The 18,880-nt window shown below is 41.5% G+C and overlaps 1 protein-coding gene and 1 non-coding gene across 2 annotated transcripts; both read left to right on the forward strand.

Annotated features, from left to right (window-relative positions):
- Positions 1-953: 953 nt before the first annotated feature.
- On the forward strand, positions 954-1,059 carry LOC120106919 (small nucleolar RNA R71). The gene has a single exon (XR_005508902.3). It is a non-coding gene; the product is annotated as a small nucleolar RNA R71 (small nucleolar RNA).
- Positions 1,060-12,559: 11,500 nt separating this feature from the next.
- Positions 12,560-17,264, forward strand: LOC149768513 (uncharacterized). The gene is made up of 3 exons (XM_089929482.1): positions 12,560-13,554; positions 14,324-15,177; positions 17,248-17,264. The coding sequence occupies exons 1-3, from the start codon at positions 12,560-12,562 to the stop codon at positions 17,262-17,264; spliced, it is 1,866 nt and encodes a 621-aa protein (XP_089785608.1).
- The last annotated feature ends 1,616 nt before the right edge of the window (positions 17,265-18,880 follow it).

The following is an 18,880-nucleotide window of genomic DNA, read 5'->3' on the forward strand; positions in this document are numbered from 1 at the left end:
ACACATTTCTATCCTCTTCTTCACCTTCTTTATTGTTGTCCTCTCCAATCTTATTATCTATTATACGTCCACTTCTTAGGGTAGTCAAAGCATTGGCTTGTTCATGATGAATTGCATTTAATTGATTTTCTTGAGCTATGTATTGTCCCCTAGGATTACTTAGTGGTTGGCTTGGAAGCTTTCCTTCCTCTCGTTTGTTTAGTGCATTAGCTAGTTGACCCATTTGGGATTCTAGCTTGGCGATTGATTGCGTATGAGAGTGCACTAATTGTGTAATGGTTTCCAAACCTTGAAGGGCGTTCAACACTTTCTCCTCAAAGGCTGTGTTTCTTTGGGGTGGAGGAGGAGTGTGTTGAAATTGAGTCGAGGGACGGTAGGGATGAATATTTTGTGGGGTTTGAAAATTCTGAGGGTTTGGAAAGTTTTGGGAATAAGGTTGGGCAGTATTCGAAGCTTGCTGCTTCCAAGAAAAGTTTGGATGATTTCGCCATCCCGGGTTATATGTATTGGAAAATGGGTCATTACCCGGTCTGGGTTGTGTTTGAGCAGCATTGATGTGTTCTTGCACGAGTTCGGGAAATTGGGGCGCTGAGGGGCACTCATGAATAGGGTGGGATGGGCTAGAACAAATAGTACACACTTGTGCTTGAGAAAAGTTCATGTAATGCCCACCTATCATCAGTTGGTCAATCTTATGGGACAATGCATCTACCTTGCTAGACAGGTCCATAGAATGACTTATTTCACAAATAGTCCCTTTTCTTTGAGAACTCGGGGGTGCTTGACGAGAACATGAAGCATGGTGGAGGGAGTTTTCATTAAGATTTTCAAATAATTTCCATGCTTCATGCTCATTTTGAATCATAAAAGTGCCCCCGCATGCAGCATCGATCATCTGACGGTTTCGTTCTGTCAATCCGTCATAAAAACATTGCACTAGTTGCCACTTAGGTATTTGATGATGAGGGCATTTACGGATTAGGTCCCTAAATCTCTCCCAAGTTTCATGAAATTCTTCTCCCTCAGTTTGGGAGAAGCTTGTAATGGCACGTCTAAACTGGTTCGTTCTTCCTATGGGAAAGTATTTTTTAAGGAATTCTTGTTGCATTTGACCCCAGGAATGAATCGAATTGGCCTCTAAAGAATTCAGCCATTGCTTAGCTCTATCTTTAAGGGAGAAGGGGAATAATCTAAGTTTTAACGCATCATCAGTAAAATTTTGAATCTTGACAGTGGTGCAAATCTCAAGGAATTCATCTAGGTGTTTGTATGGGTCTTCGTTGGTGAGCCCATAAAAAGATGGAAGCATTTGGATCACACTAGGCTTTATTTCATATTGTACAGCTGCTACCTCAGGTAATCGAATGCAAGATGGGGAAGTGTAAATAGTGGGAGTAAAATATTCCCTCAGGAGTTTGGGTTGTTCTTCAGCCATCTTAAGAGGTGGGGATGATCCTAATGTTTTGATCTTAGCTCGAATGTTCCTAAGGGTTCGTTCTATTTCAGGGTCAATAGGTAATAGGTTTTGTACTCTAGAACGACTACCGTGCATACACTAGTACTCGATCAATCAAGCATGCAATAAAAGAGAAAAGCATATCAATCCTAGTCTTTGTTCTAAAATCACTAGACAGCTCCTAACTGGTTTGAAGAGGGCACCTAAGCCTCCAATCCGGTCTAATGAACCGAGTTGACCAGGTAAGCTCCCAGGTAAGTGGAGGGGTCACGATGCGTTCGCAAAGGTCCCACTTAAAACCCACTTGCCTCGAACAGATGAACTGTCTCCCTTATAGGGACAAAGCTTGCCTAGACATCAACTAAGCCACAGAGCGAAATTGGTGCAACTTTCGGTGATCTTCGTCCTATTGAGCTCGAATGTCCCTAGGGGCCAACGTCTAATTGATTTTAATTAAAGATGACACTATGTGAGATTGAGTTCACCTAAGTTGGGCAAGAGTCCGGTGATGAAATCCGGCTCTTATCTTGTTGGGGTGATTGCCCTTACTATGTGCAAATTGATTTGTGTATGTGTATCAAGCATGCATTCACAATTTTGCTATAATTAAAATCAAACAATCACCACAAAATTTCAAACCAATAATTAATTTAAATAAGAAAAGTTTAGAGGTTACCAAAGAGAATTTTCCCAGCAATTTTTTTTTTTTTTTTTTTTTTGCAAACCTCTACAGCATTTCTTTTCCGACAGTTCTCCTTTTGATCATCCCAGATTTTTTTCCTCGATTCCTGATCAAATAATATATAAAAAATAAAATAAAAATTAGTAAGGGAGAAAAAGAAGATAAGAAAAGTAACAATAATAGAAAAATTTTTTTAAAAGAATTTTTTTTTTTAAATTTTTGAATAATTTTTTTTTAATAAGAAAAATAACTATGCTAGCAATCCCCGGCAACGGCGCCAAAAATTGATCGGTTATTTCAATTTCAAAAATAAACCACGCAATAGCACGTATCCTGTAGGATAGTGATTACGGGTGTCGGTCCACAGGGATTGGAGACAAGTTATTTTTCCTAATTAAATGATTACTTCAAAGGGAATAAGCTAGAGTAAATGATAAAAACTAAGAATTAATATGGGTGTAGTAGTATGAATTATCTATGGAGAGAGGTGTTTAGGGCTAGAATCCACCGATGGATTCGTAAGTGTGATGCTTTCAATGACTTAGATGCGTGTATGATCTGATTGCTCTTAACTACAAGTTAGGGCAATCATACAAAAAAGCTGAAATCTAACCCACAGTATGAGTCATCTAAGCCTGGCACAAACCATCTTTTCTAAGGATAGGCATGGTCTGTCCTATTTAGCATGATTCATCTGATGATTAATTTTTCAAAGATAAGTCCGATAGTTGCATAGCAATCTTTTCCAAACCACAGGTATTGGATTCAATTTCGATAAACTAGATTAATTCATGCAAAGACTTTCTACAAGATAAACATCTTACATAAATTAAACAAGACATTTTAAGATCATAATTTCATTGAGTATGCAACTGTCTTACAATGCTAAAAATCAAAGAAATGCAACACAAATACTCATCCATGGCTTCATCAAATCCCTAAACCGAGGCTTAGCTGCTCATGGTGGCCGGAAGTCCTCCCATCTTCATCTCCATCTCGGCTTTCTTCTTTTCACTGAAACAGGGGGTCTCCCCTATTTTTCTTTTGAATCGATCCGAGCTCCTCTCCGCTTGCCACCGAACGATGGCCTCCTTTTATAGGTCCCCAGCAAGCGTGGAGAGGGCGGAGGGCGTCAATCCGTGGCTGGATTTCGGGCGGAAGATTGGCACGCGGATGCTGTGATTCCGGGACGAGATTTGCAGATGCTGGTGGCTGGTGTGGTCGTTGGATGCTGCTGGAACGGGCTGATGTGGAAAATGGCTGGCTGCGGGATCGACGGAGGAACGGTCGCAGGCGGAACACCCGGGGACGACGACGATGCCACAGGTGCTTGAATGCGGAAAATGCCTGGCTGGATGCATCGCGGGAGAAAGGGGAACGTGCGGAGAATCTGGCTATGGCTGCTGGGATTGGATCCGGATGAAAACGGAGGCGCTGGATGCGGTTGGGACGTCGGGATCACGGAGGAGAAGACGCCGCACGCGGTTGATGGCGGAGGACCCGGGGACGACGACGACGTTGGGGCGTTCGGCTGGGACGAGCTCCTTTGATCGCGCGGGGAGGATTGCATCGCGGGAGAGGAGGAAGAGGCGCCGCGGGATCCACGGGAAGACGCCGTGGTTGTGAGCGAGGCGAGATCACGGGAAGGTTTGGCAGCGGGAGAAGAAGATAAACAGTGGAATCTATTTATTTATTTATTTATTTATTTATGTTTTTATTTATTTATATTTTTTTGTATATATTTTTTTGTGCACTGTTCATATGAACAGTGTTTTCATGGGACACTGTTCATATCAACAGTAAATACATTGCTTCTTCGCAAAATTATCATTATTTTTATTTTTATTTTTATTTTTTATTATAAATTTTATATGAAGGCACGCAAGGAATTGACTTTAGATTTGAGGTGGATCATGATTGTTGATTTGCTTGAACTTGTTCTTGAGCCCAATGACATTTAATTCTTACTAAACCGCTTCAGATTGAACTCAACCAGACCAGACTGTGACTTAAAAAAAAAGGGTTAATCAAACCTTTGCCCCATACATAATTAATTATAACTTTCGGTCGAATCAGGACCAAAACCCATTTAATTATAACCTTAGCTTGATTACAACTCCATCAGGTTACCAAATCGGGTCAACACAATCTTCTCCTTATATATTTTCATGAAAGATTATAACCAGGAGAGAGACAAGTTTAGAGTCTGTTTTGAGAAAAGAATTATTTACCTCTTACCATATTTTAAATTCATTTCAATGTTTATTTAATTTTATGGTAAAATATATATTTATCAGCTTAAAAATATTGATAAGTGCTATGGAAAGATAACTAAATTATAGATTATTAAGCACTTATCAATCTTGAGTAATGTAAATCATAATACATGGTACCTCTCAAGTATCTAAGTACTTCGTCCAATGCTTCCCAGTGACTAAGACTAGGCAACCATTAAACCTACTGAGTTTTTCTATAGCATAGGAAATGTCAGGTCTACTTGTATTTGCAACATACATCAGTGTCCCAATAATTTGAGCATACTTTCCTGGGCTACTGGATCACCTTTGTTGCACTTCAAGTTCAAACCATGCTCATAAGGTGTACTCACTGGTTTACAGTTCTACTTATCAAATTTCTTCAATATTTTCTCAATATATTGTATTGATAAAAGATTATACCATCAGGTATTCTGATAACCCTATTACCAAGAATTATCTCTGCCTGACCTAAATCTTTCATATCAAAATTATTAGACAAGAAAATTTTGATATCAGTCACCATATTCATATCAGTACCAAAAATTAAGATATCATCAATATTAAACACAAGATAATACATGAATCATTTTCTAACTTAGAATATAAGCCCTTATCAGATTCATTTGCTTTAAAGCCATAAGAAATAATTATTTTATCAAATTTTTTATGCCATTGCTTAGGAGCTTGTTTTAAACTATAGAGAGATTTGACTAACCTACAAACTTTTCTTTCCTGTCCTTGAGCCACATATCCCTCTGGCTAATCCATATAAATCTCCTCCTCTAAATCACTATGGAGGAAGGCAGTCTTGACATCCATCTGATGGATTATCAAATTATGGATTGAAGCTAGTGCAATTAAAGTACGGATAGTGGTTATCCTAGTCACAGAAGAATACGTATCAAAATAGTCTATACCCTATTTATGACAAAAGACCTTAGCAACTAATCTTGTTTTATATTTTTCAATTAAACCATCAGGTCTTAATTTCTTCTTAAATATCTATTTATAACCTATAGCCTTACTACCACGTGGTAAGTCAGTTAGAAACCATGTTTCATTAGTCATAAGTGAATTCATTTCACTATTAATAGCTTCCTTCCAAAACATAGAATTTAATAAGTTCATAGCATCTTTATATGTTTTAGGATCATCTTCAACCATAAAGGTATAGAAATCAGATCCAAAATCTCTCTTTTTTCTAATTCTTTTCCCTTTACCAAGTTCATTAATATCATTAAGTTCAGTTTCATTTTCATTAGTAGGAATAATTAGAGAATTAGAGGGTGAACTGCAAGATGCATCATTAGATTACATGCCTTTCTATTTTATGCTTAAATGAAAAAATGTCTTCAAAGAAAGAAGCATCTTTAGATTCAATTATAGTATTCTTATCTATGCCATTAATATCAGTACTAATGATTAAGAATCTATAAGTAATGCTATTAAGAGAATAACCAAAAAACACAGCATCAAAAGTATTAGGTCCTAATTTTTTTTTCTTAATTAAGGGAATATTAACCTTAGCCAAACAACCCCAAACTTTTAGAAAGTTTAGGTTAGGTTTTCTTCCTTTCCAAGGTTTATAAGGAGATTCATTAGAACCTTTAAATGGAATCCTATTAAGCAGGAAACATATAGTAAGCACTGCTTCCCCCCCACCAAACCTCAGGTAAACCTGAGTTGGCAAGCAAAGATCTTACCATATATTGCAGAGTCCTATTTTTTCTTTAAGCTACTCCATTAAACTGAGGTGAATAGGGAGGCGTTACTTCATGTAGAATTCCATTAACTCTATAGAATTCATTCAAGTTATTAGAGATGTATTCTCCTCCTCTATCTGACCTGAGAATCGTTATTCTCTTGTCTAGTTGATTTTCTAATAAAGACTTATAAGTCTTCAACATCTCAAATGCTTCATCTTTAGATTTCATTAAATAAACTTGACAATACTTAGAGTAATCATTTATGAAGGTAATAAAATACCTTCTACCCCCTTTAGTCAAAGTTTCATTTAGATCATATACATCTGAATGTATTAATTCTAATAAAGTTGAATTTCTATTTATCATTTTAAATGGTTTTCTAGGTTGTTTAGATTGAACACAAATTTGGCACTTTTTCTTTTCATTTAATGAAACATTAGGCAATAAACCAAAACTAATCATTCTTTTAATGGTATTATTATTCACATATCCTAATCTAGCATGCCAAAGAGATGAAGAATATACTGAAAGCACAACTTTATTATCGCTATCAGAAGAAAAATCCAAAGATACATTATTTATTACATATAAGCCATCATACTCATAGTCTTTGCCTACAAATGTTTCATTCTTTGTTATAATCACTTTCTTAGATTGAAATAACAAAGAATATCTACTCCTAATTAGAAGAGATCTATTGATCAGATTCCTCCTTCCATCGGGCACATGGTATACATTAAATAGTGGAAGCACATTCTCAGACGTAAGCCTTAGAAGTACTTTTCCAGTCCCAAGCACTCGTGCCGAGGTGGAGTCCCCCATAGTTACTGTTAGAACGCTTCGGATCTGATAAGCAATAAAAAGGATACGATCAGTACACATATGAACATTTTCACCTGTATCCACTAATCAATCGGTAGAATAAATGGCCAAATTTAATTCTGAACTTAAAGTTACATATCGATTATCAGTACTAGTAGGACCAGTACTGGATAGCACCATGTTGGTTTGTAGATTTGCAGGTTGAGAAGGTGCATATTCATAGTTTTGATACTTCTTCCTCTTCATTCGGCATACTCGAGCCATATTACCGAGTTTCCCACAATTGTAGCAAATCAGCTTCTAATCATTCTTATTGATATGGTGTTTTGGCTTCATAGGTTTTCCTTTGTTTCTAGGTCCACCCTTTTCAAATTTGGAGTTCTTGAACTTATGGGTCTTATTCTGGCCTTCTACAAAGTTCACCTTGGTTAGAAGCTCAGGGTTTATAAGTTGCTCATTATCTTTCTTAAGGTGTTGTTCTTGGATCCTAATGGCAGACAATAAGATTTTCATTGTCATATCCTCAGTTTTATGTCTCAGGGATAACCCGAAGTTTTTCCAAGAAGGTGGGAGCTTGTCAATGGTACAAGCAACTTGAAGGCTCTCAGTTATACCCATTCCCCTTAAGCCTAATTCATGATAAATCACTGTTAACTCATGGGCTTGATCAACTACGGGCTTGGTGTCAACCATCTTATAAGATGGGAATTGACTAGCAGTATACTTGTCCATTCTTGTATCTTGGATACCATATTTCTCATTATGATCATCCCAAATCTTCTTGAAGGTTTTAAAAGTGCAGTAGACATCAAAAAGGAGATCAAAAAGATAGGACAGAATCCTTTCCCTACACAAGTAATCTTTCTTCTTAAATTCTTCCAAATTACAAGTTCTAGCCGGTTCATTTTCTTCCTCATTTGGAGGAGAGTCAAAAATTATGGAAAATAACCCAAGTGTGGTTAAGAAGATTTCCATCTTTTGTCTCCAATGCTTAAAGTTAATTTCAGGAGGAACCGGATCACTTGCATTGGCTATTGGGGTAACTCTAAGTATTAGCCTATTATAAGTAGAAAATCTACTTCAAGAATGTTAGGAAAAACTATTCCAGAAAAATTAAAATCTAAAATATTCTACTTCAATAAATAATAGGCAGAAATAGGCTTAAAGAAAATAAATAAAGAAAGTGAAAAAATGAAACCCGAGACGCTGAGGCATGGTATGTTGGTCATTTTTCTTGAAGTAGATTTCGCCGTCTTATAGTGCACTAGGCTTGAATGACGTTCTACTCCTGAGATCAACAACCTCTCGCAATTTTTCTTCTGCCTCAATGATTTGCATGGATCAAAGAGACCTTCGAACCTAGAATCAGGATGCAGCAAGCTCGTTGATTGAAAGTAAAATAGTAGAAAGGGAGAATAGAAGTTCTCTGCTTTCAATTTTATCCTCTGTCTAATCTGAAGAGATCTATTTATAGACTTCTTAGAGACAGACGCGAAAAAAAATCGATCTAATGGTCAAAACTGGTAAGAAAGTTTGAAAAAATACTGGGAGTAGGGCCAACGGATGCAAGGTCGGTTTCGAAGAGGTGCAAGCGAGGAAACGATGTGGCTCATCGCGCCTTGGGTGCGAGACACAGCCCACACACCTTGGCTCATCACACCTATGGACCGACCTCGGCCTCGGCTCCCACCCGCTTCGGACGAGCACGGGCGAGATACAACCACGGCTCTTCGCGCTTCAGACGAGTTGTAAAAACCCCAAAAAAAAAGGAAATGGGGACGGGCCGGCCCGAAAAGATCGGGCCCATCCCCTTATCACGATCGTGGTGGACGAAGGGAGGGTGCAAGGGGGGACGGCGGCGGCGGCGTTGGAGAGGTGACTCGCCAGAGGAGACCGAGCGCTGGAGACCCGAGATCCGGCCGGCTGCGGGGAAGCCCTCCTCTTTTCTTCGGTGATTTTTAATCCGGGTTGCTCACGAACTCTTCCTCCGGTCCTCGCCGGAAAGATTGCCGGAGCACGCTGTCGGACCGAGGTAAGTGGGGCTCCCTTCCTTATGTTTCATTTTTTGGACTTAAGGCGGTGATGGTGGGGATTTGGCCGATGATATCGTCAGAGGAGGATCCGATACAGGGGTACCCTGTTTCGGCTTTTCTTTTCGGATTTTGCCGCCAGCCGCCGGGATTGGCCGAGGTCCATGGCGGTGGGGTGGTCGGGATATGGGAGGTCGGAGAGGGACCAAAGAGGTGGAGGAAGAACCCTTCTCTCTCATCCACCCCTTCTTTTGGTCTCTTCACCGGAACCGATTATCGTCGCAGCGTGGCTGCGGCTATGGCTGGCGACGACGTAGGCTGGTGGTACAAGGTGGGAGTCGGGCTATCCTGACTGCTCTAGATCTGGAAGGATTGAGATGTTTGGGGATCTGATGATGGACCCCATAACAGATGAAAATTATGGTTCAGAATATTTTAATATTAAATAATTTAGTTTGTGATTTATAATTAATGTTGCAGGAGAAGAGTCAGCGGTGCCAGAAGATTTTGATCAGGGGACTCAGCACCCCAACACGTAGGTTGTGATTCGGATCCGTGGTAACGTCAGTCTACAATTTCTGTAAGAATTCCTACATCTGAGCACTTCTATGCATATATCTGATTTATCATTGGATTTATTTTATAATTATGTTGTTATTGTTTTATGAGCTGATGTGATACCTATGAGGCCTGAATTTTTGTTTATTAGAAAAATATTGAAATCAATTCATTTGAAAAGAAATAATAGATTTTTGAGAATCTATGAAAATGCGAGAAATGATTGAAATTTGATTAAACATGTAAAACTGGACATGTAGAATGGGTTGGACTAACCTTATCATGAGATAGCCTCTACGAGCTTATGCGTAGGATAGCCTCCACGGGCTTATGCGTGGGATAGCCTTCACAGGCTTATGCGTGGGATAGCCTCTACGAGCTTATGCGTAGAATAGCCTCCATGGGCTTACGCGTGGGATAGCCTCTACGAGCTTATGCGTAGGATAGCCTCCACGGGCTTACGCGTGGAATAGCTGCCACGAGCTTATGCGTGGGATTTGTGCAGTCTTGGACTGGGACATGAACTTGGTTAGTCCAAAGCCAGAAGTGAAAAGTCTGAAAACTTGGAAATCAGAGTAATACGGAAATTGATCACATAATGTGAAAAAAGATTTATGTGTATGAAATGGTTGCATATATTAGCTGTTTGTTGAGCCTTTGAAATGATGAAATGATATTATTTTGATGTTTTGATCATTTTATTATTATTACTGTGTGTGGCTGTTGGAATTCTTACTGGGCTGGAAAAGCTCATACTACTCTTACTTTCTTTTTCAGAGGCATTGGATTTGTAGAGTCCATCGGATGGGACGAGAAATAAGATCAGCATGGAGTCTGACTGCTAGATAGATAGAAATTAATTTATCTTTTGCTTATGGACATTTGAATTTATGTAATCATTCAGTACATTTTGGTTGGTTTGGTTTAATTACATTAATCATGAAATTATTGGAATTAATTGTTTATCTTAGGCCTTGCATGATCTTTAGGGCACTGCTCTAGGGCTCATGTGGTCGGTTACGTACCAGACCCGGGTGATGGGTTCGGGGCGTGACAGAGTGGTATCAGAGCTTAAGGTTAAGGTATCCTAGGGTTTAAGCTCGAGTAAACTTGAGTGGGGGAAAATCACTAAACATGTAATATATTAAAATGGTGTGATTAGCATATGAAGGATGCAAAATTTGTCTCAGTTTGATAATCTTGATGCTGAAAAAAATTTGTGTAGGTGGATATGGTGCGAGGGCGTGGTCGAGGGCATGCCCGAAAGCCGACCCGATTTGCAGATGGCTCCACGGCTTGGGCACCCTCTAGACAGCAGGAAGGTACATCAGCCACGCCGACTCGGGATGTGCCACAGCAGGAGTATACTATTGACCCTACTGGCAGTACTCTAGAGATGGGAGCTCCGGAGATTGGGACATCCGAAGGACCAAGTATTCAGCTTGAGGAGATGATAAGTGCTTCACAGTTGATGCAAATGATGGTGCAACAGCAAGCTGCTGCCAGAGCAGACATGATGAGGATGGTAGAGGTGCAGCAACAGTTCTTGCAGCAACAGTTGCAGCAGCGGCAAGCAATGTATCAACAACAGCAGCAACAACAGCAACAGTTCCAAGGCACTACAGCTTAGCCGGAGCACCGAGTCAGTCTGTTGGATTTTCAGAGGTATGCACCCCCAGCATTTAAAGGTACGGCTGACCTGATAGAGGCTGAGAGCTGGCTGAAACAGATTGAGAAAGTCTTTCAAGCTCTGAGGTGCCCTGATGAGGAGAAAGTCCTTTTTGCCACCTTTATGTTACAGGGTGAGGCAGCTGACTGGTGGGAGATGGAGAAAGGGAAGCTTGGTCCGGATGATACCCCCTTCATTTGGGAAGAATTTAAAAAGGTTTTTCATGAGAAGTATTTTCCACAGGGTATTCGATTTCAGAAATATAGGAAGTTTGACCGACTGGAGCAGGGTGATATGACAGTTGCTTAGTATGCAGCAAAGTTTGAAGGGATGTCTCAATATGCTTCGACCTTAATATCAGAGGATAGTGACCGAGCAAGAAAATTTGATGGACTCAGGGGACGGATTCAACAACAAGTCGCTACTTTTGAATTGTCTAGTTATAAAGATGTGGTTAACAAAGCCCTGGTGATAGAAAAAGGGCTTGACAATGCTCGGGCTGCCAGAGAAAAGAATATGAAGAAAAGGTTTCGATCTACTGATTCTCCGAGCCAAAATAGTAGATCTTTGTCACCAGAGACAAAGGTCAAGCTCGAGGTGCCATTAGATGCTACAGATGTGGAGGACCTCATCTTAAGCGAGATTGCACTTGGATTGGAGGGACATGTTTTTCTTGTGGTCAAGAAGGGCATAAGGCTGTTGTATGTCCTAGTGGAAAAGAACCGCAGAGGCGACATGCACCTCAGTCTTCTCAGAGAGCCTCTATAAATCGAGCACCCCAGGAGGAACAACAGCAAGAGGGAGGGCAGCAGAGGCCTACGACCCAGGGGCGGGTCTATGCACTCACAGAGCAGGATGCCAATGCCTCTAATTCAGTGGTGACAGGTAATAAATCCATCCCTAATATTTTCTTTTATTGGCATATCATAAAATTTGGTTAGGTTATATATGTTGTGCATGTATGGATAAAGATTGTGATAGGTGCCTTGTGACTATGTACAGGAATGATTAGGTTAATGTCATATGATGCAAATATTTTATTTGACTCTGGTGCTACCCACTCATTCATATCGGCCAATTTTGTTAGAAAGAATACTGAAATATCATCGGTGCCATTAGAATTTGATCTTTGTGTCTCAACGCCAAGTGGAGATGTTATATTAGTTAATTCAGTTTGCAAGACTGTATTTTGGGCGTTGAGGACAGAAAAATGAATGCAGACTTGTTGGTCTTAGAGATGAATGACTTTGATTTGATTCTCGAAATAGACTGGTTGGCAGTATACCATGCTACTGTTGATTGTTTTGAGAAAACGATCAAGTTTTAGATCTCTGGTCAGCCAGTGTTTGGGTTGGTGGGTAGCAAGTCACCTTATCAAATGAAATTAATCTCAGCTCTACAGGCTAAGAAGCTTCTTGCAAAAGATTGTGAAGGATTCTTAGCTGTTGTGTTAGACACACAGAAAGAGGAGCCCAAGTTAGAGGATATTTTGGTGGTGACAGAGTTTCCAGATGTGTTTCCAGATGAATTGCCAAAATTACCCCCTAATAGGGAGATTGAGTTCTCCATCGACTTAATTCCTGGCACTGGTCCAATATCAAAAGCTCTATATCGAATGGCTCCAGCTGAATTGAAAGAGCTGAAGGAACAACTACATGAGTTACTGGATAAAGATTTTATCAGGCCTAGTGTTTCTCCTTGGGGCGCTCCTGTATTATTTGTGAAAAAAAAAGACGGTAGCCTCCGACTCTGTATAGACTACCGGGAACTAAACAGGATGATAGTACGGAATAAATACCCACTACCAAGGATTGATGATTTGTTTGATCAGCTGCAAGGGGCTCAGGTTTTCTCGAAAATTGATCTTCGTTCTGGTTACCACCAATTGAAAATAAAGGCAGAGGATGTACCCAAGACAGCTTTCAGGACCAGATACGGGCATTATGAATTCTTGGTCATGCCTTTTGGTTTGACAAATGCACTGACTGCCTTAATGGATCTTATGAATCGCATATTTAAACCTTATCTGGATCAATTTGTAGTAGTGTTCATTGATGATATTTTGGTGTATTCAAAGAGCCCACAGGAACATGAAGAACATCTAAGGGTTGTATTGCAAATTCTTAGAGAAAAGAAGCTGTATGCTAAGCTATCAAAGTGTAAATTCTGGTTGGATAGCATTTCTTTTCTTGGGCATGTGATCTCCAAAGAAGGTGTCTCTATTGATCCAATGAAAATGGAGGCGGTAGTTGGGTGGTGTAGACCTACCAATGTAACTGAAGTGCGCAGCTTCTTAGGATTGGCTGGATATTACAGAAGATTTGTTGAGGAGTTCTCCCGTATTGCCATGCCTTTAAGTCGCTTGACTCAGAAGTAAGTAAAGTTTGAATGGACAGATGACTGTGAACAGAGTTTTCAAGAGCTGAAAAAGCATCTCGTGACAGCCCCAGTGCTAGCTATTCCATCTGGAACAGAAGGCTTCACCATCTACAGTGATGCATCTCGTAAAGGACTTGGGTGTGTTCTGATGTAGAATGGGAAGGTGATAGCTTATGCCTCTAGATAGTTAAAGTCATATGAACAGAATTACCCTACACATGATTTGGAGTTGGCAGCGGTAGTTTTTGCTCTGAAGGTATGGAGGCATTACTTGTATGGAGAACACTGTGAGGTTTTCACAGATCATAAGAGTATGAAGTATATCTTCACATAGAAGGAGCTGAATTTGAGGCAAAAAAGATGGCTAGAACTACTGAAGGATTATGACCTGACTATCAGTTACCATCCGGGGAAAGCAAATATAGTGGCTGATGCTTTGAGCAGAAAATCCTCAAGTGGACTGGCAGCATGGATCACTACACAGAAGCATATTCTATTAGATTTAGAGAGATCAGGGATCGAGATACGACTACACAATCCTAAGGTACAATTGGCTACCCTCACAGTGCAACCTACTCTGATTGAAAAGATCAAGATGACTCCTCGGGGTAATGATGCAGTGTGGGTGATTGTTGACCGACTGACCAAGTCAGCACATTTCTTGCCTTTTAGAGTTGGCTTTTCTTAGGAGAAATTGGCAAGTATGTACATAGAGCAAATTGTGAGGCTGCACAGAATTCCAGTTTCAATTTGTATCTGACAGAGATACTAGATTTGTATCACAATTTTGGAAGAGCCTTCATAAAGCTCTAGGTACAAGACTGGACTTCAGTACAGCTTTTCATCCACAAACTGATGGACAGTCGGAGCACACTATTCAGATCTTGGAGGATATGTTAAGGGCTTGTGTCATGGATTTGGGTGGTGCTTGGGATAGTCATTTGTCGCTGGTTGAGTTTGCCTATAACAATAGTTATCAGGCCAGTATTCAGATTGCCCCTTTTGAGGCATTGTATGGCAGGAAACGCCGATCTCCAATATGTTGGGATGATCTGGAAGAAAGAAAAGTATTGGGTACTGAGATAGTACAACAAACTGTGGATAAGATACAGGTGATCAGAGAACGGCTCCTTATAGCTCAGATTAGACAAAAAAGTTATGCTGACAATAGGAGAAGAGAACTGGAGTTCCAGGTTGGTGATCATGTTTTTTTGAAAATATCTCCTACTAAAGGTGTGATGAGGTTCGGGGTTCGTGGAAAATTGAGCCCTAGATATGTTGGTCCGTTCGAGATCTTGGATAGAGTTGGAGAAGCGGCATATCGTTTGGCTTTACCACCAGCTTTATCAAGTGTGCATAATGTATTTCATGTTTCAATGCTGAGAAAATATATTCCGGACCCGAACCATGTGGTAGATTTTGAGCCCATAAGTCTGCATGAGGATCTGACTTATGAAGAGTACCCGGTACGGATTGTGGATAGAAAGGATCAAGTGTTGCGACGTCGGACCATTCCTTATGTAAAGGTGCAATGGAGCAACCACTCCGAAAGAGAGGCCATTTGGGAGCTTGAGGAAGAAATAAAAGCCAAACACCCTCAACTCTTTGGTATTCCAGGTACGTTAATTTCGTGGACGAATTTTTTTTTAGGAGGGAAGAATGTAAACCACCCCCAAAAAAAAAGAAAAAAGGAAAGGAGGACGGGCCGGCCCGAAAAGATCGGGCCCATCCCCTTATCACGATCGTGCCCTAGGCACGATCGTGGTGGATGAAGGGAGGGTGCAAGGGGGGACGGCGGCAGCGACGTTGGAGAGGTGACTCGCCGGAGGAGACCGACGTCGGAGACCTGAGATCCGGCCGGCCGCGGGGAAGCCCTCCTCTTTTCTTCGGTGATTTTTAATTCGGGTTGCTCACGAACTCTTCCTCCGATCCTCGCCGGAAAGATCGTCGGAGCACGCCGTCGGACCGAGGTAAGTGGGGCTCCCTTTTTTTATGTTTCATTTCCGGGACTTAAGGCGGTGATGGTGGGGATTTGGCCGGTGAGATCGTCGGAGGAGGATCCGATACAGGGGTACCCTATTTCGGCTTTTCTTTTCGGATCTTGCCGCCGGCCGCCGGGATTGGTCGAGGTCCATGGCGGTGGGGTGGTCGCGATATGGGAGGTCAGAGAGGGATTTTCTAGGGTTATTGGAGCAAGGGAGTGATGGATCCGAGGTCTTCTTCCTCGTGACTCCGTCTCCTCCCTTCTCCCCTTTCCCTCTCGTCGGCGGTGAAGATGGTGACTGGCCACCGGCGGCGACGGCAGCGGCAGTCGTGGGCTGCTTGGGTTGCCGTCAAGTGGGAGGGGGACCGAGCCACTCTTATGAGGGCTTTCGATGGAAGAAGAAGAAGAAGGAGAAGAAAAAGAAGAAGAAGAGGAGGAGACCTCTTCTTCTCTCTTTCTCTTGGCTAGCCACCATCGCCGGTGACTGTAGCAGGGGCGGCCGGCGATGGTTCGGCCAATGGTGGCCGAGAGTGGGGAAGGTGAGGGCACAGCCACCCTGGCTGTTGCCCTTGGACCAAAGAGGTGGAGGAAGAACCCTTCTCTCTCATCCACCCTTCTTTTGGTCTCTTCACCGGAACCAATTATCGTCGCGGCGTGGCTGCGGCTATGGCTGGCGACGATGTAGGCTGGTGGTACAAGGTGGGAGTCGAACTATCCCGACTGCCCTAAATCTGGAAGGAGTGAGATGTTTGGGGACCTGATGAGGGACCCCATAACAGATGAGAATTATGGTTCAGAATATTTTAATATTAAATAATTTAGTTTGTGATTTATAATTAATGTTGTAGAGGAAGAGTCAGCGGTGCCAGGAGATTTTGATCAGGGGACTCAGCACCCCAGTGCGTAGGTTGTGATTCGGATCAGTGGTAACGTCAGTCTACAATTCCTGTAAGAATCCCTACATCTGAGCACTTCTATGCATATATCTGATTTATCGTTGGATTTATTTTATAATTATGTTGTTATTGTTTTATAAGCTGATGTGATACCTATGAGGCCTGAATTTTTGTTCATTAGAAAAATATTGAAATCAATTCATTTGAAAAGAAATAATAGATTTTTGAGAATCTATGAAAATGTGAGAAATGATTGAAATTTGATTAAACATGTAAAACTGGACATGTAGAATGGGTTGGACTAACCTTGTCATGAGATAACCTCTACGAGCTTATGCGTAGGATAGCTGCCACAAGCTGATGCGTGGGATAGCCTCCACGGGCTTACGCGTGGGATAGCCTCTACGAGCTTATGCATAGGATAGCCTCCACGGGCTTACGAGTGGGATAGCCTCTACGAGCTTATGCGTAGGATAACCTCCACAGGCTTACGCGTGGGATAGCTGCCACGAGCTTATGCCTGGGATTTGTGCAGTCTTGGACTGGGACATGAACTTGGTTAGTCCAAAGCTAGAAGTGAAAAGTCTGAAAACTTGGGAATCAGAGTAATACGGGAATTGATCACATAATGTGAAAAAGGATTTATGTGTATGAAATGGTTGCATATATTTGCTGTTTGTTGAGCCTTTGAAATGATGAAATGATATTATTTTGATGTTTTGATCATTTTATTATTATTACTGTGTGTGACTGTTGGAATTTTTACTGGGCTGGAAAAGCTCATACTACTCTTACTTTTCTGTTCAGAGGCACTGGATTTGTAGAGTCCATCGGATGGGACAAGAAATAAGATCAGCATGGAGTCTGACTGCTAGATAGATAGAAATTAATTTATCTTTTGCTTATGGACATTTGAATTTATATAATCATTCAGTACATTTTGGTTGGTTTGGTTTAATTACATTAATCATAGAATTATTGGAATCTAGGGCTCATGCGACCGGTCATGTAATGGGTTCGGGGCGTGACACGAGTACTTGTGCGAGGCAGGTCCGATGAGCACAGGACGAAGTAGCCAAGCTGCCTCGAATAAGAGGCTTTACGTGAATAAATCCTCCACGTGAGAATGAAAAGGAGGGAATGGAGAGTCGAACCCACGACCTCCTCTAAATCAAACCAACACACCAACCATCCAAGCTATATTCCTATCTTAACATATGTATAAATATATGTATATATTAAGTATGAAAACTGTTGGGAGAAAAAATGAACCACCCCATAAGTACAATTAAAGCACCCAAATCCGACAGCAAGTCTGACCTCATGCAGGCCGAGCTCACGCAGGCCGAGCCGAGCTCATGCAGACGGAGCTCAGAAGACCGAGCTCGTGCAAGCCGAGCCAAGCTCATGCAGACCGAGCTCATGCAGGCCGAGCCGAGAAGTCCGAGCTCATGCAGGCCGAGGCCAGAAGGCCGAGCTCGTCATCCACATGCTGCGGCCACGCCCTGCAGCAGTCTCACTACACCATGCTTTGCTTGCCGGCTACGCCACAGCATATCAACCAGGGACCATATCATGCTACGACTGTCAACAATTAAATGCGCACGATCTCCACAGACCTCCAGCCAGCCCAAAGTCTCAGGCCATCCACGACAACTCGTTGACTCACTCAATCCCGTCCAGTCATCCACGGCAACTCGTTAATGCGCCACTCCGTCTTGTTCAGCTGCCCACGCCAGCTCATTAATGCGCATGACCACGCCCAATCATGACAGTAATTCATTAATTCGCCCAGTCACATCTCAGGTAACCTGGCACTCCTCCTATAAAAAGAGGAGCTTCTTCCTCTAAAAAGAGGGCTTCGAACTTCTACATACAGTCCATTTCCTTCTTCAAAATTAAGCCCCCCTCTGATTTAAGCATCGGAGGGCCGGCGCCGAAAATCCCGGCCACCAGCTTTTTTGCAGGTCCCCCGGAGAACACAACCCGCCGATGTACCATCCACACCGGAACTTCTCTCCCTCGGCCAATGGTCACCCTCGGGTCCAATTTCCAGCAATAAAAACTTTTAATCATTATTTAACCAAAAAAATCTAACAAAAAATACCCTTGATATATATTGAATGGGTGGAGTCTCAAATAATCTTCCGTGCGAAAAAAATCTTGAAGCATAGATTTCAAAGCACCGTTAATATATGACCTATAGTTAAAGATGATCAACTACACAAATCTCAAAGCACTTTAAAACTCTCCATTTATTCATCTGCATAGATCTCAAAGCATATTTAGTATATAACGCATGGTTAAGAATCACCCCAAGCTCATAACATTCGAATCCTCTTCATTTATCTATATGGACAAATCTTAATGCATCTATAGTATACGATACATAGTTAAGGATCATCTACCATGCAGATCTCAAAAGCATTCTAAACTACTT

Source organism: Phoenix dactylifera, chromosome 1, assembly GCF_051530095.1.
Source record: "Phoenix dactylifera cultivar Ajwa chromosome 1, Ajwa_hap1_PhDact_Kaust_v1.1, whole genome shotgun sequence".
In the NCBI taxonomy this organism is placed as follows: Eukaryota; Viridiplantae; Streptophyta; class Magnoliopsida; order Arecales; family Arecaceae; genus Phoenix; species Phoenix dactylifera.